At 34.4% G+C, this 27,814-nt stretch overlaps 1 protein-coding gene across 1 annotated transcript in view; it reads right to left on the reverse strand.

Annotated features, from left to right (window-relative positions):
* Positions 1-5,007: 5,007 nt before the first annotated feature.
* LOC139696694 (glycine receptor subunit alpha-2-like) overlaps positions 5,008-27,814 on the reverse strand; it is a 46,869-nt gene continuing 24,062 nt past the window's right edge. The window contains exons 2-11 of the mRNA XM_071595529.1: positions 22,752-22,963; positions 18,205-18,272; positions 17,870-18,011; positions 11,992-12,082; positions 11,184-11,266; positions 10,361-10,495; positions 9,927-10,125; positions 8,563-8,667; positions 8,226-8,337; positions 5,008-5,450 (exon numbers count right to left, since the gene is read on the reverse strand). Coding sequence (XP_071451630.1) covers positions 5,232-5,450; positions 8,226-8,337; positions 8,563-8,667; positions 9,927-10,125; positions 10,361-10,495; positions 11,184-11,266; positions 11,992-12,082; positions 17,870-18,011; positions 18,205-18,272; positions 22,752-22,963 — 1,366 coding nt within the window. The 3' untranslated portion in view covers positions 5,008-5,231. The remainder of the gene's footprint in view (positions 5,451-8,225; positions 8,338-8,562; positions 8,668-9,926; positions 10,126-10,360; positions 10,496-11,183; positions 11,267-11,991; positions 12,083-17,869; positions 18,012-18,204; positions 18,273-22,751; positions 22,964-27,814) is intronic.

A 27,814-nucleotide genomic window follows, 5' to 3' on the forward strand; every position in this document is an offset into this window, starting at 1 on the left:
GGGTTTAGGAAGGGGAGAGGTACACGTAATGCTATTGCAGTAATGAGATTATTAATTGAGAGGAATATAGGATAAAATCAGGAAGTATTTGCCTGTTTCGTAGATTTTGAAAAAGCATTTGATGGAGTGAATTGTGAAAAACTAATGAGTATATTGCAGAAAATAGGAATAGATTGGAGGAACAGGAGGCTAATCCACAACCTTTACATGTTTCAGACTGCTCAGGTGCGAGTGGGGAACAGAGAGTTCGGATGGGCAATGTTAGAAAGAGGTGTAAGGCAGGGTTGTCTGTTATCATCGGTGCTGTTCAATGTATATGTGGAGGAAATGATTTAAGAGGCATGGGAAGAACTGGAGGTAGGAATGAAAGTGGGTGGGGAATTCGTAAAATCAGTTAGGTTTGCTGATGACCAAGCTTTAGTTTGCCAGTCAGCCAAGGGGTTGCAAGCATTGCTGAATGAATTGGAAATTCCGTGCGATAGGCATGGGATGAGAATCCATAGAAACAAAAAAAGGTTATGCGATTTTCCAGGAAGAGAAAGGCTAAGCTTAACATTAAAATAGGAGGACAAAAACTAGAGCTGGTGGAATAGTTTACGTATCTCGGAAGTGTTTTGTAACAAAATGGTCTAAGTAGGTGGAAGGGACGGAAGAAGAAGAATTGCTCTAGACAAAGAGGCTTTCTCAAGGAGGAGGGAATTGATGACATGGACATTGAGCAAGAATATTAAGAAAAGACTCTTCAAAACTTTGATGTGCACAGTAGTTATTATGGTGCAGCAACATAGTCCCTGAAGCAGGATGATAGGCGTAGATTGGAACCTTTTGACATGTGGCTGTGGAGAAGGTGAAATAGGCAAATGAGGAAAGGGTGGGCATAGGATAGGGATATTAGACTCAATGAAGGGAGGAAGGAAGTACACAGAGATGAAGGAGGGATTGTTGTAGAGTAGGATATTGAGTTGTGTTCTGTCAGGAGAAACAAAATATTAATTTGGTAGTTGTTTCTATCCAAGACCTACCTTAACCAGTAGATTACCCAATAATTATAAAAATGTGATCACAGAATGGAAAAAGAGATAATTTGTCAATAACTAGTAGTATAATGTGGACTCCGTTAAATATTTTTTCATCTAAATATTTAACTTTTGTATGATGTGTGTGATATATGTACCCCTTGAAGTGCAGCATAATTTCCACTCTTACTGCTAATATTGTGCTTCACAGTCAATTAAAAAAGTGGGATAATTTTTTCTAATTATTAGTTCAAAATGGAAATTTAAGAAAGTAATACAAAAATGTCAAACAGTTTGAAAATATCAAATAAAACTCAGTCTTTGACGATGTAAGGAAATAGGAAAGGTCATCACTAGTTTAAGCAACTATATGTGTGCATATGTATTTTGGCAAATTCAAAGTTTGTGCCACTGAGACATGTATTAGACTGGTAAAAGTGGAGTTGGATGGAGTAGAAAGGAATATTGGAATATTTACCTTTGAAAAATGCTGTTGCCGCTGGGATCCAAATCCATGTGGGATGGGAACCTAGGATATTAGCCACTGTACCAACCCCATTTTAAATGACATTTTTAAAAGTTGTGGTTTTGTGGCATATCTCATTTAATTAAGAATTCAGTAGTCGGTACAAATTTCTAAAAGTTCAAGGAGTGAAAATAGGAGCATCTATGCACATAAGACTTGAGGTTTGGCCAACAGGTAGTGATTGTTTTAGTTATCATTTACATTTTATGATTTTAACATGATCAATCATAATGATTTGCTGATACTTGAAAACAATTTGAGCAATACTCGTACATATTTATACTCAACTAATGTTCACATCAGAAATAACCTCTCTAATCACTTTTGGGGTATTATTGACTGACCTATGCCCACTGCCCCTTTTATGAAAGTTTTTTATCAATAAAATTTGTCATCAAGCATTATGGATTTATCTTTATTTTTTGTGAAAAACTTGAATACAAAATTGCAAAATATGTACATTTTTACAATGATGGCCCAACTGAGGAAGTATACACATTGTTATTCTCATAATTGGTTACATTAATTAAAAATAGCGTTACATATAGAAGATCTTGAAAATGCCCAATTGCCTCTTTTGATTTGATGACCCAATAAGGTACCTTATCAAATACCTGCATTTGTAATCATGAAATATTTAAGGTGTTTCTTGAATAATTTGAGTTGGCTAGGAATGTTAAAATTGCAAACAGCGGAGAAGTTGAAACAGGCATATATGAATACTCATGAGTGCGGTGTAGAAATTTTAAGCTATAGATCAGAGTGGATAGAAAATGTGTTCCAGATGGAATGGGCAAAAACACACTAGAACCAATGAAATTTTAGAATTATTGCTTAGAAACAAAATCCCAAATTTGTTGCAAAATTTTAAGTATGCTGGCTAATCCTTGATTAGTGCTTTGTCCCTTTCACACTTAAACATCATTATTTCATATTATTTACATGGATACCATTATTCTACTTGATATGCCTCCAGTTTGGCACAGGAAATAATGTAATGAAAGTACATGTATGTCATGATGTGAAATCTTATATGAATCATGATTATCATAATGGTAAAAATATGATATTAACCTTTGACTTAAGTGTTTAACACCAAAATACTGAGGAAGGGCTCTGTAAGAAAAAAAGAAACGCAGGTTTATGCTCTCCATTATTGTTTTCATCAACATTCATGATGAATTTTTATGCACTGATTAGCTTGTACCAGAATTGAGCCATTTTCATGTCTTTCACTTGTCTTGACATTTTCAGATCCAAAATTGGCTAATCCATCACCTCTGGATCAAAAATTGGATAAACTTGAAATATGCATTTCATGATTTAAATGTGGATTACAAAAATCGGCAAAATCATTGCTACAATATGCTCATCAAACTAATGCATGGTGCAATGCAACACATGGAGAATTAACCTAAAAAATGATGAAGAAAACTAAATGATAAATAATTTATGAAGGATTGATTATTTCGACTGATGAAGCTAAAATTTGGTGGAGGTATCAGAAGAAATATGTAGGTATCTAAGCATTTTGGAAAAGTAAGATTTTGGATGATTTATATGTATGTATAAAACTATCTTATGGTGTTAGTTTGTTGCCATGGTAAAATTTTCCTGGTAAGCGAAATGGTCGAGGACTTGCTAGATATTTGGGTCCTCTGGTCTTGAATACAGAATCTTTGCTCCATAAGATGGAAATGAAGTACCTAAGATATCTTGGGTTTGATATAGAGTACATATACACGTGCTTTCCTTCTTAAATCCCATCCTTAGCCTTAATATTGACATATACCGTAATTCCAATTAGGAGAGATTTAATATATCAACCATTATATATGGCAGCATATGAAGTAGGAACTCTGGGCGGTGAGTCAAATTTAGCATTAACAATCATAGAGGTATGCAATAAAGAAAGACTTCAAGGTGCTGTAGAAACAAACATGCCTTAAGGAAAACAGATGTGTATGATTTTCTTAAGAATTAAGAGATTCATGTGGAGTGTACATAGTTCTCATCCGATGGAAGTCAGCGAAGAATGGTTGAAGAAAGTAGAGTATATAAGGAACAATTATGGTAAACGGAATGATTTCATTGGGCTTACAATTATAATAAGTAGATAGCATGTAGAAGATAGTTATGGAAAGCAAGGTGAGTATGGATAGAGATTCTAGAAGAAATCAATGAAATTGTTAGTTATAAGCTGTGTAATAATGATCCTTTTGGTTCTCAACAGCTTGGTGAATGATGCCATTAATTCTCTGATGGAATTCAGCACATTTATGATGATAGAGTGTAAATATGTTTAATTATTGGAAATATTTGGAGTTGTGATGACTGGGTACTTGTGCAGTGAATTGCCAGCCATATTCATCTGTTAGGTTTCATACCTGAATATTTAATCAAATTTTATGGGCTCAAAAACCTATATCAAGCCCATAATTTAATCTCATTTGAGACTGATGGCATATCAAATTATAGGAAGTTTCTATGGATCCAATTGCCATGCACTTCTTTAGATTTGTGAAACTTGCTGAACATATTTTTTAGTTTATAAATCATTCTAATTGAAATGATTTTGACAGCCGAAATTCGGTCCTCACATTTGCTATTTATAGCCATCTACAGGCCATTTGAATGGAAATGCAACAAGGCTAGTATTCTTATAAAGGGTCAATTTCTTATGAAAGTATTAGGTACTTAGCTGTGGGCTTCAGCATCAGTGATTAATTGAAAAGAAGCAATTTGGCATATTATTTTGGATGTATGAACTGTGATATACAGTTATTTAAGTCTTAAGACTTCATGTCATGAATATTGTTGCAGTTTATGAATGTGGTTGTCTGGTGCTTTTGACATGTAAATTCAAACTTACACTCCTTTAGTCGTATCCCATTACACTTGAATGTAACTTCTTTTTACTAGTTGTGAATCTTTTTCTCAAATTCTCTCTTATGAAAACTCATCTTTTAAAAAGCATTTGTTTGAAAATTTTCTATACCTAAGTTTTGATTCATCAAGCTCTTTGCATTGAGTAGGGTCACCAGGTTTTTTGTTACTATATTCCATGCTTTCAATAGGAGATGAATACACTTTCCACATGTGGAAGCCCAGGGTATTATGCATGCGACATTTAATCAGCATATGTAATTGAAAAGTCGAGCTTCACTTATGTTACTCCTGCGTTATGTTATTTCCCATTATAGTTGTATTAAAAATTTATATTTTTGCATGATGCAAGTACACCGCAATTATTATATTACGTTTGGTAATGAAATGTATGCACTGTACTATTCCAATATTCAAGAACATTGGCATCTTATGAAGTTAAAAAAGTACTGAATTGGAATTTTTTTAAATGTGGATGGTTTTAAGCTTAACTCAAAGTTTAACTTGTAATTTAGGCTATTTTGATACTGTGATGAACCATTAGTAAATTCCTCATTAAATACTAAGCATTGTGTGAAAGGCTTTGAAGTATTCTATAAAAAAAACGCAACCCATTAAGTTGTTAGTGAATTAATACTTCAATGTAAATGAAGAAACACCACTGTGGTAACATTTATCATCCCAAGGTCTTACTATTGAACCACTCAAAACAGTGTTATCACTGAATTGTAGGAGTGTTCATTATCTATTAGATGTGAAGCATTCAGTGATTTTCAAAGTCTGGCATATTTTCAGCTCTGTGCTCATCCATGAACGAGCCACGGCCAGTATACAAAATTGAAAAGAAAAAAGCAAAATGGAATAATTATAGCTGAGTAAATTTCAAGGGTTCTGATCTTCACTTCTCCTGGATGGTCACTCTCCAGTGGGCAGTATGCTTCAAAGCACCAGAAATTGCGGCTGTCAGGTAAGACGGTGCAGCCAGATCTCTTTGGATCATTCGTACCATTAGTGTCTGCATTCTGTAAATGAATCAGGAGCAATAAAAATTAGAGATAGTATTAATTCACTTTTGTATTATTTGCTTTCTTTACAAAGTATTCTGGAGTTAATAGCATAACAGGATATGAGTCGAAGTGGTATACAAAGTGTTTAAGATGTTGACATACATTGAAACCTACCACCTGCTGACTGATACATATGTACATACATTTATGTGTACATAAGTGTATATTTTTTATTTACATATATTATGTAATTGCAACAACTTATGACCATACTTTGTTTAAATGTTTTGGAAAATGCAGAATATTTTGTGTATCTCTTAACCAGCATACATAAATGTCTTTCACAAAACCAAGTGATTTTAGAAATCTACTCATCAAGCTCTTAAATCTGGTCAAAAGCATTTTATTAACCTACATTATATAGGCCCTATACAGAAAAAGATGAGACTGGTCTCTCTATGGGTGAACCACTTGATGGATCACGATCAGTAAAGTGTTGCCTTCTAGTCGTGTCTGTGAGAAGTAAAACACCGCCTTGCTCATGGCCCTATCTTAACTTTTCTCTACACAGCAAACAATTCTTGTCTGAGCTTGCACACGCTTGCTGTACAAATTCTTGTGTCAGTAAGAATGAAGGAGTTAGAGAAACAGTGCATATGCATTGAATATTGTTATAATCTCAGGAAAAGTGCACCTGAAACATATGCAATTATTCAAGAGGTATTCAGCAGTAAATCTATGAATCAGGCACAGTTTTTTGTTGGTACAGCCACTTCCAGTCTGGACAAACGTTGATGGATGAAGAACTGAGAAGTGGATGACCATTGACATCAACAAATGATGCCCACATCAACAGTGTGAATGATTTTGTGGATGCCAACCATGGGTTAACTGTCACAGAGATTGCCAATGAAGTTCACATTAATGTTGGATCATGTTTCACCATTTTGACAGAAATTTTGGGCAAGCAACATGTCGCATCCAAATTTATGCCCTGAGTTTTAGTGGATGAACAGAGGTAAAAATGTCTTGACATAAACCAGGAACTGCATGATCATTCTGGATTTCATATTACTCGTTGTTTTCTTTGATTGGGAAGGGATTATTCATGATGAATATACCACCAAAGGACAAACAGTGAATTAGTAGCACTATATAGAGGTTATAAAAAGTATAAGACATGCCATGTTGTGGCAGAGTCCACAAATGTGGGAAAACAGGTCTTCGTGCTTTCATCATGGCAATGCATCAGCTCCTACATCATCTAAAAGAATCTACATCATCCTCTACAAGAATCAGGTTACAACAATGCAAACGAAAAATGGAAGAAAAATAGAGGCCAAATAAACCAAGTAGTGAGACAAGGATGCAACCTCTTGCCAGCAACATTCAACATTAACATATGGAAGATGCAAAAAAAGAAACAAGAATTGGGTATCAAAGGAGTCAAGGTAAATGGAGAAGAACTCAACATGCTCCGGTTTGCAGATGACATCGCAGTAGTGGTGGAAATGCGAGAGGACCTGCAAGCAGTTCTAAGTGCTATGGACCAAGTACTGGGTAACTATAATATGAGCATCAACAAGAAGAAAACTAAAATCCTTGTGGGTGGAAGAGAGAAGATGAATAAAGATATTGCAATCCAAGAGGTGAAACTAGAGCAAGTGGAATCCTTCTTCTACCTGGGCAGCAGCATAACATGAGATGGAAGAAGTTTGACTGACATGAAGCAAAGAATAGCCCATGCTATTTTATACTAAGAGAGTATTCATGAAGAAGAGGCAATTGCTATGTTCAAAGAACCTAAGACTGGAAACAAGGAAGCAATTCGTCAAGACTTTCGTTGGGACTATCTATGGCTCTGGGGTACTCAATGGCTCTGAGACTTGAAAAATTGGAAAAGTGGACTGGCAAAGAATAGAAGCCTTTAAAACATGGTGCTGAAGGAGAATACTGAATATTAAATGGACAGACAAAGTAACGAATGAGGAAGTATATAGAAGAGCAGAAGAGGATAGGACCATATGGAGAACTCCACGGAAAAGAATAAATAGATGGATTGGACACACATTGAGGCACAATGGATTGATTAGGAATATAATAGAGGGAAAAATAGAAGGGAAGATTCCACGAGGAAGACAAAGAGACATAGGAAAAATAAGAATGACGTATAACTGAGAGGGTATCAAGGATTGAGGGTATTGACATTAAATAGAGTAAGATGGAGGGCTGCAGTAAACCAATCCTAGGATTGAAATACTGATGATGATGATACATCATCGATTAAAGGTTTTGGCCAAAAACAGCCCACCAGTGATCCCCCAGCCACCCGACTCTCTGGATCTGGCTTCAGCAGACTCTTTTATATTTCCTAAGTTGAAATCCACCTTGATAGGACTCTGAACTAAAACTATTGAAGACTTCCAACAAAATTGTACTGCAGACTGAAAGGCTATCCCGAAAGTATTCCGGGTGGCATTCGAAAAAGTGAAAAAATGTTGGGAGCATTGTATTGGCAGCCAAGGGCTATCTTTTGAAGGCAATTAGCTTGAGAATTAGGGTAACTAGTGAAGTCAAAAAGTCTCATCTTTTTTTTAGCAGGCCTTGTATGAACAGAAACACTTCTAGAGGAGTTTGGCTTTGTTTGTCTTGTAAGGGTTAGATTTTATATACAAGGGTATTGGCTTTGATATTCCATTTTTGAAATCATGTGGCTATACCAAATTGTTACATTAGAACAATTTGCCATAAAATAAGCTTTTAATTTGAATTATACATTGAAGGACTAACCTTTGCAATATCTCCGGCTCCTAGCTCAGGCTGAATTGGAGATATTTTACTCCGGCTTCCATTCGTGGAGTCGTCTTTCCTTGCGCGGCGAACCTTCAAATTCTTTGCCAATCTTTAAAAGAGGGAATGAAGCAAAATCACTTCTGTATATATTAATTATTTCACAAAATTAATGATTATTATCAACTCATAAATTTTTTGTATGTGACCAAGTTTCCTTCAAGTTTTAATTAAAGTTAAATTTTTGTTTAACTGCTTCTTATGCTAGAAATTACTATTACTCTTCTATTAGATATTAATGTTACTGCTACTCGTACTTATGCTCTTTTTTGCTTACCTAAGTACTAGGGTATATTCTGCCAAAGTTAGAAAGACGAACAGGATACAAGCCACCATCCATATATCCAATGCTTTTACATAACTGACACTGGGTGTGTTCTGCCTGCATCAAAATAAAGTCTCAATTAAATATTAAAATCAAATGGTATATATTTGTTAGGTAAAGTAATTTTGATGCTGGTAAAATATTTTTATGTATCAAAACAACATGGTAACTTATGCTCTATGATTGATGATTTGGGTTTTTCACTCACATTCTGCCCTATGTTTAAATTTATTGTTGGTAAATTTTAAGTGTAGGACCATTAGTTGGTATGCAGCAATGTGAACCTCCTGACATCTCATTTTAAGGAAATGCCACAGTTAGTGCTGTTTTTCTTTTCTCTTTGCCTTTAATCATTAATTTCTACTGAATGCTTACTAACCTTTCAGAATGAATAGCATACCATGGTTTTAGAAATGGTTTCTGATACTCTTCTAATAACTGGTAATCATCTTAGTTGGCAGGAAGTTCTTAGTGTATATGTAGTGAGAGTAAAATTTCAATACTTATCTTCAAGATTTGAATCTAATGTGATCTAAAGTGCATAACATGATTTATCATTCAGACAAGTAATAGCGTTGTCCAGATGCTATTTTATTGAATCAAATGAAGTGCTGAGAAAAATCATCATCATTAAGCTACTACCTGAAAAAAGGGTGAGAATGAAGACAACGCAGTGGTATCTGATTTGTATAATAAGTCATTTCTCTACCTTTGTCTAAAGTGAATATTCTGACTATATTCATCAAATTTATATCTATGAGTGCCTTGTTACATTATCATGGAAAGTTTCACCTATGATGACTCATTATCCAATTAGCTACTCTCTGTTTCTATACATTGTCATAGATGTGCTAGAAATTTCACTGTGAGAAAATAATTCATCTAGAACAGGATTTGAAACCTCGTTCTTTAATTTCCATCTAGTGCTTTAGCCTGTGTAGTGCAGCTACTAAGATAGTCTAATTGCACATTGTGAATTTCTTGCGGATTTGGAGCAACAAAATGCTCCTCTGAACTACTGTGCATGCTATGTCACATAGTAATTCCAGCCATGTGCGCAGCTCAGTATTAAAGCCAATTTTTTAATTCATTGATGTTTGTCTTGGAAAAATTCAGATAAACTATGGTAAATGCTGCAACAGTAGCTTTTGCAGTGCCTTAATTTTTACACTGAAATTTCTTGCATTTTTGTGGGCATCATCAGGAGAGTAGCATTAGTTAATAGTTACGGTATCTCCGATGGTTTCATTAAACATTGCTATAGTTTTCAATCTTTGCACAACATAGAGCACACACACTGCATGTGGATAACTCACCTTACAGCAGCAAACATGGCTGTCAGAGTAAGGAGTGTAGTCATGCAAATGGCCATCCTTCCAGGGACACTTTCAGGAGGTACAAGAAATGACAGCCAAGAAACTACAACAAACAAAGTGCTGGGGACATAGGTCTGAAGTAGGTGATAACTCAATCGACGTTTTAGGTTGATAACAAGTGTAATGGCTGGATAACTACCTGCAAAATGGAATGACCACAATGAAAAATTGTCCTTAAGTAATTAACACTGTTATAGAAGATTATAATATATGCCATTAAATTATAGTGGACAAAGTTTTCATTATTACAACTATAATGCAAGAGAAAAACTATACATTCCTTATACTTCAATGAAAGAAAAATTTTGTTTCTGTTGGATAGCCTTAAAATTTACAATATTCTGCCTGAAGGAATCTTGGTTTCATGTATATACCTGATGGAAAGTTGACATCTCCCTTCTCATCAATTACCTCCAGATAGTAATCAAAGTGAGCCAAACGGTGGTCAATGTTTGTCACTCTGCTTTCATTCCTCCAGGAAAAGTTGAGCTCTTTCCTTGTGTAGCCATCTGTGATTGAAGGAAGAAAGGTAAATTAACCAAGAGGAAGTGATTGGAAGTTTGGTATTTAATATCTAAATAAATAATCTGATTGCCAAAAAGAATACACATTCTGTACTGCATTGAACACTTTTTAGTAAATGATAGGAATTTTGATGACAATTTATATGTTACCAATATTTTCATGGCTGATATATTGTGGATACTAAGCAATATAATTAAATTTTCAAAAAATTGGTTTATTAATTTTAAATCATTATTTTAATTGACCAACATTTTCTCCCAGGGAAATATAGGGGGTTATTCTACCTGTACGTTTTCATCTTATTTAGAAAATAGGATTGGAATTTTTCCAAGAGTGATCATTTAATAGTTACATCCATTTCACCATATATTGAAAAATAAATATCATTGTATTTATATATGCTATTTTTTCAATTCATCGATGAAAAATGGTACATTATAACTCCATCACTAAAAATTAATCCAACAGCAGTATTGAAAATTATTTTTTCAAGTTTAATTTTTCATAATTTAATATCTTGTATGATCCCTCAATAATTAATACTACATTGTCACAATTGCATGAAGTGTTTACCTCAGTCATATTATACTGTAGGGTTAACTACCTTCTAATAGGACATCAACATAATATTCTTTAAACAACTCCTAGAATTGAAAAATCAGCTATACTCACAACTTTCAAGTCTCATTTCACACATCTGAGAATCTCCTGGATACATTCTAAAATCCATTGGACAGGCAAAGTGCATTGTGAATCTGAAAATGAAATATATGGATATTTGTGTACTTTGAATTACGTTTAATGATTAAGATTAGACTCTCCCATAAATAAAGTACACTTATGCTAAGTGTAAACCATATAATTTGACACCAACTTGGAGTAATACATTGATAACTAATATAGGTAGTTTAATTTGCAAATAATACAACATAAATTTATTTGAATATTGCTATTGCATACTATTTATGATTATTGACTGGCATTCATTCATTTGCTTGGCATTAGTCCAAAAACAGCCCTTTTGCCCTTTACATCGGACTTTGAACAATGATATAACAATTTGAGAGTTACATATACCCAAGCCCTATGAGGAGGAAAAACCACCTTGGCAGGAATCAAACCCATGGCCTCTGGGTTGACAGGCAAGGGCGTTATCCTGCCACCAACGGGCCAGCAAATCATCGCTGCTTAATCGGCCCCCTCTTTGATTGAATTGGATGAAAATTAATAGTTTAATTCACCTTAATTTCTTCTCACTCACTTCTTGTATATTAAATGCCCAATATTTTCTTTAGGAAAAAGCTATATTAGTTTGAATTAACGTGCTCACCTCAAAAAATATTTGGTTATTTCTCATTTTTCTTGAATTGGAATGATGGATGGGTATTGTAAAGGAATAATAATAAAAAATGGAATTTCTCCCTCTATATCTAGGGATGTTATTTTGTTACATCACAACATTCAATCATCAGGTGCTTGCCTTGCTGAGTATCTGACAGTGCCATTAGGATATATTCGCAGGGAAACCGGTGGTGATAATATCTTCTGACTGGTCACACCCTTTGCATAATCTGAAAATATAATAATCATTGTGCATACTTCCATCATTTATTACTATGGACTATGCTGAAAGCGTATAAAACCATGAGTTATAAATTCATGTCATAAATATTTTTACATCTTTCACTGTAAAGGCCAACATACATTCATTGAAATGAAAAAATGTACATTTATTATTAGCAATGAAAGAAGTAGAAGTTAATTTCGCTAGAATTTCTGTAAATATAACAAATTATGAGTAGCAATGTTGAAATAACATGATGGGAAAGGTTAAAATAAAAAGGAATTATTACTGTTGATAAAACATCAGATTGAATATTTAAAGTATAAATGTAGATATTATAACAACATGTATTAAATGTATAAAATATGTGGATATATGTAATAGGTAAAATGTTCAGAAATTCTAGATAGATAGATAGATAGATAGTTTTATTCGCCATAGAACAATACATAATTGTATGGGCTTCGTCAAAAATTCAATTACATCAATTGTATACAGGTTCTTAGGAATAATAATGTACATGACATATATGAGTATTAAGGATTTAAAAAAGTTGAATTTCCTACATTGGCTCTTTCTGTGTACTCTTGGACGCTATAAAAAACATTATTTAAAAAGAAATGTTTTAACATTTTTTTGAATTTATTTTCTTGGGGGAGTATTCGTTTTAACTCTTCAGGAAGCCGATTAAACAGTAGTCTTCCTGAAACTTCTGGGGTTTTTTTTAGTACTGCTACTCTGCAATGGCCATTATGAAGATTTTCCTTGCCCCTGGTGTCGTACTTGTGAACGTCCCTATTTCTGATCAGTGAAGGTGTTTTCGTGCAGGCATACAATATCACATTATACATATATATACTGGGAATGGTCATGATTTTGTGACATTTGAAATACTCCCTGCAGGATTTTCTTGCATTTAGTTTAAATATAACCCTTAACGCACGTTTTTGAAGTGTGAGTATTCTATTGATGTTTCCATGTGCTGAACTCCCCCAGCAGACAATGCCATATCGAGCTATGGACTCAAATATACCATGATATACTGGGATTAATACTTCTGTATTACAATAGTTGGCAAGATTTTTTAAAAGGAATAGGGCTGAACATAATTTTTTACTACATTTTTCCATTTGAAACCTCCAGCTTAACTTGTTGTCTATTTCTAAACCCAATAAAGTGGTATGTTCTAACTCAGAGATCAATTGGTTTTCTATTTCTACAGAAATATTTGACTGAAGGTCTCTATTACTAAATACCAAGTAAACTGTTTTTCTTGCATTTAGTTGTAAATTATTTACATGCAGCCATTGAGCGACTGAATTCGCCATAGCATACATGTCTATTTCTAATTGAGATGATTTAGTATGACCTGCTATTAGACTTATGTCATCTGCATAGAGCACCACGTTATTATTCTCTGGAGAGATTATAGCTTTTTCAATGTCGTTCACATACACCAGGAAAAGTAAAGGCCCTAATACAGAACCTTGTGGAACACCATATTTAATAGTTTTCATTTTTGATTTGTAGGTAGCACCATTTTTTCCAACAATTTCTACATACTGTTTCCTATTTTCCAAAAAAGATGTAAGCCAATGATGAGCTACTCCCCTGATACCATAATGTTCTAGTTTAGTTAAAAGAATGCTAGATTTTACAGAATCAAAGGCTTTTGATAGATCCATGTTAACCCCTATAACATGCTTTTTATCACTTAAAGCTTGGGCAATTTTAGTGACATAATCACTGCATGCAGTTTCTACACTTTTATTTTTTGTGAAGCCATGCTGTGACTGAGAAAGAACTTTATTTTTTATGAGGAATTTTAATAGTCTTTCTTCCATCAATTTTTCAAGTATTTTTGAAATACATGAAATTAGTGAGATTGGCCTGTAATTATTCAGTTGGTCTTTGGCTCCCTTTTTGTGTAGTGGAATAACTTTGGTTATTTTTAATTCTTCAGGAAATTGCCCAGTTAGAAACGATTCATTGGCTATATTGGTAATAGGTTAAGTGAAGGATTCTTGACAAAGTTTTATTAGATAATTTGATATGCCATCATGCCCACTGGATTTTTTGTTTTTTAGTTTCTTGATTACATTTCTGACTTCATTTTCTGTGGTGGGATTTAAGTAAATTGATTTACTAATGTACATTAATTTTTCTATGCTATCATTTAGAATGTTTTTCTGCGCTGTTGTTTCGCCAATGATATCTACGAAGAAATTATTGAATTCATTTGCCACATTTTGAGGATCTCTAATTTCTTTTCCATCAATTGTTATTGAGAAGCATTTATTTTTCGCGGGCTCTGATATTTTACTGGAATTTTCATTATTTACTTCAGACCACAACACTTTTGTTTGATTGGTAGAATTCGAAATAATTTGTTGGACATGGTCATTTTTTGCTTTCCTAAGCAGCATCCTGTACTCGGACTTCATTTTATTTCTTAAGGGTACCAGACTGGCATCCACTTTACTAGCCTTAGTTAAGTAGTTAAGCCTATTTCTAGCAGTCAGAACCTCATTTGTTATCCAGTTATATCCTTTATTTGCAGATTTATTTTTTATGGCTAGCTTTTTCAATGGGAAACAAATATCCCAGTAGTACTCAATAATTGATTGAAATTCTTTGAACTTGTTTGTAACTAGAGTTGCATTTAGTACTGCTGCCCAGTCAACACTCTTCAACTCCCATTTAAATAGATTCATATTTTCCTGTGAGTATATACGTGTGTACACTGTATCTGTGTTTCTGTCACTTCTATCTGTTAGAGTGTGTGCGTTAAATTCAATAATTTGTGCATGATGGTCTAATTAAAACATAGAGAGAATTAGCCTTTGCTGCGATTTTAGTCTGCTGGTATAAATGTAAGTATGATTAGACTACCTTATCAGAGCAACTTGTATTAATATCATACATCCTTGTTGACAATGGCCTTTTTTATCCTTACCACAAGCAATATTTGTACTCCTATCATTACTATAATCACTGCAACACTTCCTAATATCCCCTTTCTCCTCCTACAAATTCCTGCAAGAAATTCTTTTCCTTTTGTAATCCTACCATTGATGAACTTCATTTCTCTTCCTAAACCTTAAATCTGTTAATCTATTCTCCTTAATGGCCATTTTTCTAAACCACATTAAAAAGGGGAACTCATATAAAAGTTTTCACTAATCTTTTCCCTGTGTCTGTTGTCAAGTTACCTCTCATCAATTAATGCTCTGATCTTTGTAAATATTTCTATGGCTAACATAGTTCTTCTCCTAATACCCTTTATATTACACAATTTTCTTAGGAAATACATCCCAAGTAAGTCAAGTGTGTCATCCAGTCCTTTGGCTGTTCGACTAATTAGAGTATGATAGTCTAAAAGCCTGATGCCCTGCCTACTTTCATCCTTCCATGCCCTTCCAGTATCTTTTGAATCGTTTTGTCAAAGTGCTGGATTGGGGCAGCTTTTTCTTAGTTCATAAGGAGTTTTAGGTGTACTTTATTTTTTTTGCTTTGAGTACTGGAATGTTTTGTATTTGTGCATATCAATTTTATAAGAAAGGTGCCATGGCAACTTTTATTTTGGGATCCCTAAGGTGTTGACTATTGGTTTTTGTGGTCCTTATATAGTTTTGATACAATATAGAGCCTAGATGACATAGAAGCTGATAGCAATAGCCAACATTCAGCAGAAATGATTTCATTTAATAGTTGCTCTTTTAAACTGCTCAAACTATGCCAATTTCTTAGTTTTTCCAAAGAAAGTCCACATTCCTTTGTAATGTTATTAATTGGTAGATTTGGTTTTGCCACATTTCATTTATTTCTCTGCAAATTTATCTTTCATTTCATCACTACCATCCTTGATCCTAAAATAAATTCTTATGGGAGGTGGGGAAGTGAGGTAGGGGATTATGATTTTTCATCCACTACTGCATTCCAATCCTCCATAAATAACAGGTGCTCCCTTCCAGAATTTTTTTCCAAAGTTGATTAAACACATTAAATCCTTACTCCATATGAATACTCATTCAGAGGAAAACTGAATTACAACTAAATTCGCTGGTTGGCTTTTGTGAGTTATCATATTCTCTTATTTGCCTACTTTGTAGTTACTTCACATTCACCAAATTTTCCATCCAGTACCATAGCTACCCTTCTTCACACTCTTCCCCTCCACCTTTCCTCTCAAATCGTCAATTAATTATTCCCATCTGTCAGTTTATATTATTTAATTTAAATTTAGCATATCCATACCTCCTTCCCCATTTCTCATTTGATATTTTTTAATTTCCCTGGTTTCAACATCAACCTACTGTTTCATGTATCTTCTGACAGTTATGGTAATAAAATATAGAGCTTTCTATTTGTTTGCTATTTTTGGCTCCACTTTGTAAGGTATATATTACATATGAAAATATGGATACCATTTTTCCTTTATTGTCTTTAGTGGCACAGAGTGAATAGATTATTTTGTTCATTACATCCATCTAAATTTCATGAAAAGTTTATTGAGTTGATCTCCTATTGCCTGCTTCAAAAAGTGCTATTTCAACACTATACGATCAATTAAATGGCCTCCCCAATTGTGTCATACACCTTTAAAGCCACATCACTGAGGATAAGATGCTGCATGAACATTTTCTCATCTTGCCTTTAATGTTTAATATGAATGCCTAAATTGACCTTCTGGGAGTACTTAGCGCTATTTCGATACAGATCGATGATAGAAATGTGTAAACCCTTCTACATCCTCAAGGCCAAAGGGGGAGAATACCATGATTATAGTAACCTAATCCCAAGAAAGTGAAGTTTTGTTTATAATTTTATTGGTAATTGTTAGTTTAAATCAGTAATGGGGAGTAGATAGGTAACTGACATAACATTTAAGCTTGTTAATTATAAATTATTTTTAAATTAAATAAAAGGACTATAGACTATAATTATTAATATGAGGTCATCCTTTCAGGTCCTTTACTGGTTCTAATCTCATGCCAAAAGATACATTCCCTGTGGAAAGTGACTTCATCAGCATACAGTTGTCTCATTCGTGCATTGATGGAAAGGGGAATGACTTCACTCTTGTGCAGGTAAAATAAAATTACTTGTATTTACTACATTAATGCATTCAATTTAGTTTATTAATGTCCTAGGAACATATAATGATTGATAATTTTGCACAAGGTGCAGAAAATACAATTTAGTTAAACTAATTTATTGGATGCTGTTAAAATATTAAGGAATTTTTTAATGCCATTATCATCCCTACAGAACTACTTAAGGTACTTAGAAAAATGGATGGAAGAGTTTTTATGGGTTTATTTAATGTTGTTGAGGGCAAGTGATTACTAAGGGGATGATCAGTTTGGGTTCTGAGAGGGGAGAGGTGCATATGATGCTGCAGTAGTAATGAGGTCACTGCAGCAGTAATGAGGAAAGAACAGAGAATACAGCTAGGACATAAGTTTGTTTCGGTAGACTATGAAAAAGAATTCAATAGAGTGAATTTGGTAGAATTAATCAATGCATTGCAGAAAGTAGGATTAGAATGGAGGGATCTCAGGATAAAGGAAAGCTAAATAATATATTAAAAATATTAGGGCAAACAGAGCATTTGGAACAGTTTACTTCTTTAATAGTCTAAAGACTTATGAAATGACCCTGATATAACAAATCACAATATTTATTTCATCTCTTGTTTATCAAGAGGAAATTTCTGTTTGTGTTGCTTTAATCAGGAGTCAAGAGTATTAAGTGAATAATGAAATTCATAATACTGTTATCTCTTTCTTACCTGTGTAAACATCAGGAACCCAAATCTTTGAAAGTAGAATTGTAGGATTTACACTAACATATGTGGACTGATTTCCAAGATCGGGTGTAGACAACCTTGTATCCCTCCAATAGATTCTGAGGTTCATCTCAACGCTCAGTTCCTGAAATGAGCATTATAGAGACAAGGGTTGTTTTGTTATTGTAGTAGTATTTAATTCTAATTTTTCTTCAATGGAACTGCATGAAACAAAAATAAATATATTTAATTTAATCTGATAAGCTATACTGATTCTTAAATTAATAGTTAAAGTTAATAGTAAAAACATAAATTTGCAAAAAGATTTTCATGTTTACCTGTTTCAATTCATTGACATCTGGAATATTTTTCACACTCACAGAGAATTCCACTGGAACAGCTTGACCTGTTGAATTATTAGAATAATTTAGTATTTATGATTACTTTATCATTCATAAAAGTGAGTACTTTATTTTATGGCAAAAGAAGGTTGACTCTGCCTTATCTCGGAACAATGCCAGTAACAATTTCATTTAAAATTTCAGTTACAATTTGAAGTTCACTCTTAAAATGTTGGTTAAATAATTAACAGAGGCATAGAATAATATGTTTTAAGGAAGAGCTACAATTAAGGAATTCCTGAATGGTATGGCATATTAAGAATTTAAATTTTATTATTCATGGACAATGAAGCTAAATCACTAATAGAAGTATTTAATAAATTATTGCCTGAATGTAGATTAATGAAGACTTTAGGAAGGTATCACATTCGTAGTGCCATGGTCATTCCAGCCCCAATGACTTAGTCTGGTCCCATGTGATTTCAGTTCCATGTCTAATCCTCATTAAGAACTCACTTCAATTATCCAGAGGAGAGTCAAAAGTAAAGGAAATTAAAGACAATCAGATTTCTACTAATGTGGTAAACTGATGTTGATGAAATGTGAACGTATTTCCTGGTGGAAAATTTTCCCATTCAAGATAATAACTGAAAATAATAATGCAGTTTCTTAAATTTCAATGTAATACATCCATAATATCACTTCTCTTAGGAATGATGCCCATTATTGGAATAAATATTGTAGTTTTTTCATACTTAGTGTGAGCTGCATTGGGTGGTATAGACCAAAATAGGCCATGTCTATCAGTCACCAGCTGAGTGGCTATTTTTACTTGTATCATATAGTGAACTGTGATAGACGACTGATTAATACTCATAACGTACAATTGGGTTGGAATATCATAACATTCAATGGATGCAATGGAATTTTCCTTATGGAATGTGGATTAGATATAATTTAATTTCTGGCTTGAGCCTATGTGGGATTGCTTGACTATCTACATCCTTCTCAGTAGCATTGACTGATGAGTTTTTATGCATTTGTTTCTTATTCACTTCAAAGATAGTCCATTACACAGCAAAATTACTTTAGTGTCATGATATGCAGATATGCACAAAATTATGTGCAGTTACTGTTTCAACCACCTAGTAACATTATTTATTTGAAAGTTAATTATTAGGAAACTGAATTCTGGCTGGAGAAAAATTGAAAACATTCTGTACCTATTTCTATATCCAATTTTTCTTGATAACTTTCTTTGCATTTTATTAAGATGTGAAAGCATTTCATGTTTTGCTGAAAATCCTTAAGATTGCCAAGCATAGATAAAACTAACTTTCTACTACTGTCTAATACTACTAAATATTTCTACAAAACTAATAAATATTCTGCTTTTCCTTTAGTACTTTTCATAATAATTTTTGCTCTCAAGAGTTTTTAAGTGATGATTACCCTGTTTTATAATATTTTGTTAAATTATTATTATGTTAATTAACATTAATTAACATTGATATAAGTTGGGTAGTATGCTCTTCAACTTGATATGGCTATTACTGATGGTTAAGATTTTGTAGTCTGTTAATAAGTAGAAATACCATTATTTTTCTCCTGTGATCCATTATCAATATTCCAAGTTAATGTACGTGTTTGCAACTTACTCACATGCATGAGGTCTGTTGATGGTAATAAATTATGCAGAATTTTTCACTTTCATACACTATGCAAGTTTGATAGTTTTATATTACATTTGAGTAATCAGAGTAAAGAAAGGTCTAATTGAGAGACCAACTTATGAAAGCCAAAGACTCCTGTGGCCTCATGAACCCTAGAGTTTATCAGATACATTGATAACGTTGGCTGGATATACTACCTTGATCAAAAATTTCCCGGAATTTATTCAGAAAATTAAAAATACAAGTTTATTCATCTAAATCTATATTGTCCCCTTCAAAGTAATCCCCATCGACTGCAACACACTTATGCCAGCGCTTGATCCAATCCTCGAAACATTTTTTATATTCGGTTTTCGGTATGTCCATCAGTGCTTCCTGCGATTTTTCCATTACTTCCTCTCGGCTGCTAAAACGCGTTCCCCGTAATGGTTTTTTAACTCGATTGAACAGAAAGAAGTCACAGGGAGCCAAATCAGGTGAATTCGGTGGCTGTTGGATGGTATTTGTTGCATTTTTCGTCAAAAAATTACGAATAATGATAGCACTGTGCGACGGTGCGTTATCATGGTGCAAAATCCACGAGTTTTCTGCCCACATTTCTGGTCTCTTTCGGCGAATTGCTTCACGCAAACGTCTCATAACGCCCAAATAATACTCTTTGTTTACTGTCTGGCCTTCTGGCAAAAATTCATGATGCACTACACCGTTGTAATCCATGAAAACCGTCAGCATTGCCTTCTTTTTTGACTGAAAACGACGTGGTTTTTTTGGTCTCGGCTCATTTGGTGAACGCCATTCACTTGCCTGATGTCTGGATTGCGTGTCGTACTCATAAACCCACGTCTCGTCTCCAGTAATGATCCTTTTGATGAATGTGGGATCGGATTCAGCCTCGCAAATCATGTCTTTTGCGACGTCAACACGGTCTCTTTTTTGCATGAAATTGAGGTCTTTTGGCACCAACTTTGCTGCTACACGACGGAAACCCAAATCATTAACCACAATGTCTTGGGCGGATCCATAGGCAATGTTCAAGTCCTCCGCTATTTCTCTGATGGTTAATTTGCGGTTATTGACCAACATTTCTTTTACTTTATCAATTTTTTCACCGACTTTCGATGTCGATGGTCTGCCACTGCGATCATCATCTTCGATTGACTCACGACCACTTCTGAACCGTTCGTGCCACTGGTAAACGACCGTTTTTTTTTAGAGAATCGTTGCCGAAACACTTTTCCAACATTTCCAACGTCCGTGCGCCACTAAATCCGTTTTTTACGCAAAATTTAATACAAGTTCGTTGTTGCAAATTTAAATCCATTTCTGAAATTGTAAAAAATCGCCAACACACACAGAGATAGATGTACTCTTGGCTACGTAACTTTTGCAAATGTCAAGTTATGACACTAAGATTTAAAGGGAATATCAACAACAGATGTACCAATTTAACAAAAAAAACAGAACTCAAATCGGAACGATGGGAGCGCCACACGGTGGTTATTCCGGGAACTTTTTGATCAAGGTAGTATGGGGGGAGATAGGAAGGATGACTGCAGTGAGTATCAAGGAACATCAATGAAACTTCAGACTTGGTCAACCTGATAATTTGCTGTGGATGAACACAGCAATGTCCTTGACCATGCCATCTGTCGAGAAAAAACAAATATTCTTTGTTGCATGGAGAATTTTTGGAAAAGGCTGATTAAGGAAGTCATAAAAATCTAGCTTGAGAAGAAAACTATCCACCAAACCTCTAGATACTCTCTCAGCAAGTCCTGGAAAATCGTATGAATCCAAGAGGTCAGAAAAAGGTGGGGCTTGTGCATCAGAAAGTATGCAGAAATGTAGAGTTTGGACTGGTGGAGAACCCTAACAAACATCACCTGTATTCAAGAGTACTTGTAGGAAGACTTGTAGTTTTGAATAATGTAATTATATCTGTTTACTTCCCCTCTGCTTATAGTTGTTTAGTTGAAGTGGATATTTTCTAATGGCTTAGACTTTACTTGCGATGAAAAAACCGATTCCTTCTTTGAGATGAGAAGAAAGTTTTCAATATAAAAAAATATGACGAGAATCACAGCCTTAAAGTGCACTAAAATTTTACGGTGGGTGCCTTTTCACGAAACAAAGAGAGGAATTCCAAAATTTCGGCATAATATTGGCTCACATATCTGAAAAATTCACTCTCCCAACGATAAAGATGGCTGATGCATCGACTGTGGCCTCGAGCGTGGATTCTTGTTGTGGCGTGAATGGATGGTGAGAATGATTGGTGTTTAGGATGAGAAAAAGCCTCGAAAATCATAGTGCATATATTCAAATCGTGAAACTAAATGCATGTACTTCCGTATGACATGACTCATCTAGCGAGCTGAATTTTCTTTTCGTCTCTTGTGGGTTCACAGAACTCCCACCAATTTAAAAATTCAGTGTGTTCTTTCCGATTACACAAATTTCGAACGATTGTCATTCCGCCCTTAAGGTTTTAAAATTGACCTTTGGATTAAAGTCTGGCAAATCACCATCTTCACAGCTAAATTAACGTGATAGTTTTTTTTTGATGGGGTAGGATAGGGTAAACTAAGTTCCTGGGAATGTGAGTTTCGCGCGCTCCGGATAAGAGTTCCATTCCCGGTGCCACCTGCGTTTCCTTACGAAGTTACGACAGCAAGAAAATTGCTATATTTTTGTTGTTATTAAGATTGGCAGAAGGATTATTTGGGATTTGAATCAGAAATCCCCCGATCAGTTGCGGGATACACAAACTGGGCTACTGTACCACAAGCAAAATGCTTGGAAAAATAAAAAGTTTTGATTTTTCCTGGCTAAAGCAATTTTTGCAGTTGCTTGACAAGTGAGGCTCCTTACCATCAATGAGCGGGGGCGGCTCATGGACACTATAGCCCTCCGGGACTACCTCCGTGAAGCGAGCGAATTTCTGCACGGGCGAGAATTTGACTGAGCCCGCTATGTCCTTTTCTCTCCAACTCCGTCCGATGGGTATTCTCTCCGCATCAGGCTCCGACGAGGCGACCGCACAGGCAATGATCGCGCAGAGAGCGATACATATCTGAAATTTGCTGAAAAAATAAGACACAAAGAAAGGTTTTGAATTTTAATCGCAAAAAGTATCATTGCTTACAAAACAGGCTGGGAAAAGAGATGATTCGTAATGAAGGAATATCATCAGGTGCAGGATTCAAACCTAGATCTCCAGATTCATCTACGTCTGTTATGTAAAACTCCACAAGTCACCTCAAGGACGCGTTGCAAGAGTTGTTAGGATACCCGCCATCAAAATATAATGAAAGGAATCAGTAGCAGGATTGCAAGAAACTGCGGGAGACCGCCGAGGCAAATTTTTAACGGAGTCATCCGCTAATATGCATTACGATGCAACAATTGTAGAGGTCAAAAATCATTCACCTGGCATCCCGGTCAAGGCGAATGATTTTTACACTCTACTACTGTTGCATTGTAGTAGCAAGATATTCATTAGAATGCAAGTTAGGAAATGCAGTAAATGGATATTCATTTGAATGCAGATGGAAAATTTTAAATTACAACAATTTATTTTATCTCACTTGGACAGGAATCTATTCTTAGAGGCATATCGACGGATATCTTTCGTTTAATTAATTGTACAAATAATTTGTTTCCGTACGTCGTCACAATAAATGGTGAACAGGACCTCTTGCGCATGATGACTAAACATAATAAGATATATCAATTAAAATGAAATAACTCTTAGAGATGGCTATGCGGGGAAGCGCAACTTGACGCTTTATAAAACACCAATAATAGACGTCTTCTAATATTTTCGGCGGCATTGGCAACCGTACGAGACGAGGCACCGTTTTATTTCACAGACTTCTTCCATTTCTATATCATTGGTAGCAATTAATCCTTGAGTACAATGGAACGTATTTATTCGCCTGAAGTAGAGCGCGTTCACATTGACTGCCAACGATTTGTCCGACTTCATCCTTTGGTAGGGTGATCTTTGATTATGCTGCCTCAGGGCGATGTGGTTGTATACTGCTGACTGGGAAAGGTTGACCTGTGGTGAAGAACTTAATAGATTCAAGAAGAACAGACAATCGAAGTCATTTGAAAGCTAACAATATCCTTGGACTGTGACCAGCCTTGACGTTCGTCTGTTTTTTTGGGAAGGTAGTTGATGACTTCAAATTTTTATTTCCTTTAGAGATAACCTCTCGCAAGAGTCCGATTTTAAGTCGGTTCCAATGACTTAAGAAGTTAAAATAAAATTGAGTTCACTGCCAGAGTTTCTCTGTTTCTTTATTACGCTAATACTAACTCCTTTTTTCTTATTTATTATTTTATTATGTAAGTCTAAGCATGTGAAGCGTGCTTGTTTTGTTTCCGTGCATCAAATGCGTAATGACAGCATAGTAGATATTACAAGTTATGATTAAACTGCCACACTCAGACTTAGTTTTACCGCAATTAACACTTTTTGATTCATTACTCCTTTCCTATAGCTACATATCCCGGTATGAATAATTTGAATGTTTTTCATGCTTTTTACTCCTCTCATCATTAGGTAAACAATTTATCCATTGACAGACTTCTGCGAACTTGGAATCACAAAGCAACCAATTTAAAAATATCTTATTTGGTAACTCTCATTCATAGGCCATATTATTGAGAAATTTCATTGAATTTCATAGCGATGGGTACTGCATTCGGCTACAAGTTTGCTTCGAAAGAATGATCGAGGTACCTTCTTGCTTTATTAATTGAATACTGCTCACATTTATCCTCCTTAAAATATTGTATAAAAATGAGTATAATCTATCATGGGGCGTAGTAGTAAGCCTTAGGGTGTATTTGACTGTCAGCATTTTCCCACCCGAAGCTGGAGTGTGTATTTCGTTAGAAGTCATAATGATATCAGTTTTTTAATAATGTCGTTATAATTTTTTCATTTCACAAAGATTTCTGCTACGTTCATTATTCTCATTTATTGCTTCCAAATAAACATATTTCCTTTTATTACGTGTAACATTAAAATGATAATTACCGTTTTAACTCATTTTACCATCATGCTATTTCATTAAGTAATAGAGAGAAGCCTCTAGAATAAAATTCATTGAAAAATTCTGCTTCCTTAATTTTAATGTCCTTATTTAATTGAATTTACCATAAGATCGCTGCATTGCAGTGTAGTTTGGTACAAAGAAACTGCCCCTATAACTCGCATTTTATGTAACATAGGGAAATAACAATTTCTTGAGCTGAAACCGATCTATTTATTGCCATCAACAGACTGTGAGGGTAAGTTACAAAGTTCATTTTACCCAAAATATTAAACTTGCAAAATATTATTAAACAGGTACTCATCACTCAAAAACGTCATGGTAGCAACGAATAACTATGGAAAATAAGAACTCAGAGGCAATTCGGAGGAAAAGCTGACTTTTCATTGTCAATGATAAGTCGGTCGGATCCATTTGATGCAATCTAAGCAAATTTGCAGCAGAACACGAAATGTTTTCATATATTTATAAAATACAAATGTCTATGTATGGGCATATTCATCCATTCCAAATGTTATCATTTAAATTATCAGTATCTTCTTATTGCAAAAAGAAATTTCGGAACAGATGTATTGAATTGGGAGCTGATTTTGTTACGTGTTTGAAGTCGTATTCATTCCGTACCGTTTGTTTAGGGCTATGTACGCAATTTTATGAGTAAAGCTAAAAAAAATCACATTTAAATTTTACAACACAAGGTGCGAATCTAAAGGCTTATAAAACTACATAAAATAAGAAAAATGCATCATTTATTTTTACGAGCGTTTTTCAGATGGTCCCACTTTGTGCCACGTTTTCCCTTTATTTTACCAATTTAATACCTCTGTCGTGACACGTCTCGTTAATAATACTTGTACTAAAGGCTCATCTAGCTAATTCAAAAAACGTTGAGTATGGCATTATAAAGGCTTCGTAGCATCACGAAAATACGATATAAGTAATCACGTCATAGACAGAGTAAAATTTAAAGTACTAGTTTGTAAGTTTGAAAGGCCGGAAAAAATATCTGTAAACATGTCAAATAATACTGTTAAGAGTTAAATATGATAGCTGACGCCCTCAGAATGCAAATTCGCTTCGCAGTTAAGGTAACACTAACGTTTTGTTTATTTTCTTTTGTTGAAATGTAATGTTTCTTTGTGAGCTAAGCCAAATTCCCTTTTCTCATTAACGTCGGTTCCTTGTTAGATACTGCATAGCGAATCGGAAGTTACCAAATTTCACGGCTGGATGGAGGAGGTAGTAAGGACGTCAGTCACTATTAAACTTTAAATCAGGCGAGGAGATATTTTAACGGCGCTTCGGTCTATTTCGAGAAATTTACGCGTGACTGCCTCTAATAAACGCAACGCGACATCATAGAGACGCGTTGGCAGATCTCATCCGAACGTATTTTACGTACGTTAAATAGTCTTAAAAATAAATTGGAAAACTCCCCTCGATATTAAACGGGAGAGCCTCCTGTATTTTACTGTTATTTAATGGAACTCATATATACCTCCATCGTGAAGTATTCTCATTACGATATATTCGGTTTAGTAATGAAATGAGATACACCAATATTTCATTGCGTCACATTATTACTTGAAACTCGTAACGAAACGCATAGCATTGAAGTGTAGCCGAGGAATAACGTGAACCGCTTTATGACTACCTCTGCTATGTGTACTTGGGATGCAGTGAGATTTATTGAATTTTAATGGTATTGCGCTGCAATATCTTAGAAACTTGATCAAAGGTATCCACAGCTTACAGAGTTCTTGTTAATGTATCTGATTTTTATAAGCCAACAGCAAACGATTCCATTCGTAATTCGTAACATCAATGCTATTTTCTCCAGTTGGAAGATATTTTTAGAACAAAATACAGGCAATCCACGCAACTAAGAATTTTCGGGAATTCTAAAAAATTAGTATTTGCAAAATACCTACAATTATTATATATATATATATATATATATATATATATATATATATATATATATATATATATATATATATATATATATAGAGAGAGAGAGAGAGAATTCATTTTCACATTAGTGTTTCAGTTTATTCTAAATAGGTGAAATTATTGTTCTTCTCGAATTAAATTTTAAATTTACGCGTCAAAAATAAAGGGTAAAAAAAATTATCAAGTTTAATCTGATAATTGGTGAACTGGGGCAACTTTAAAACATCGCCATTTCCTCACAAATTTGATTTTAAAATAATAACTCGATTACTCCTGAAAGAACATCAGCATATTGACCCCATGTCTCTGAACTTTATTTGGAAGCCAACCAAAAGCATTTTGTTGTCGTGCCAGGCTTGTATGCGTAAAAGTAGAAAAAACTGAGACAAAAGACAAAATAAATGTGGCTTGCCCTGGAAATGAAAAATAACTTCACTTCGTGCAGGACTTGGAGAGTGCCTATGCGTATTACTTGCGTAAAGATATTGAAGATCTGTAAAAGTATATAACTAGGATTTCACAGTTAAAATTTGGCTACTGCGCAGTTTTGAAGTGAACATGCCTTTACCATTGCCATGCCTTTACGTTTTTATTTATCTTGTGAGCACGATAAATATGTTACTTGCTCGCTCTATGTGCTTCTCTACCATCAATATGCCCATGGCTATTCCTGAATACTTCCACAATTTTCAATTTATAAACAGTATATTTTTAATCGGGCAGGCAGCTTGGAGTGTCCATTCTATGCTATTATTTTGCAGCTACTCTTAAATTAATTGCTAGAACATTGTTAGATAATATATGATGACTCTGTACTTGCCTTTTTTTTACTAAAAGCTTTCTTTGACACATTCAAAATGTATCTAAGCCACGAGCTTAAACCAATACAAATATATGATAAATGATTTCTGTTGA

The sequence above is a fragment of the Hetaerina americana genome, unplaced genomic scaffold (assembly GCF_022747635.1).
Source record: "Hetaerina americana unplaced genomic scaffold, ioHetAmer1.1.p SCAF_7, whole genome shotgun sequence".
Classification (NCBI taxonomy): Eukaryota; Metazoa; Arthropoda; class Insecta; order Odonata; family Calopterygidae; genus Hetaerina; species Hetaerina americana.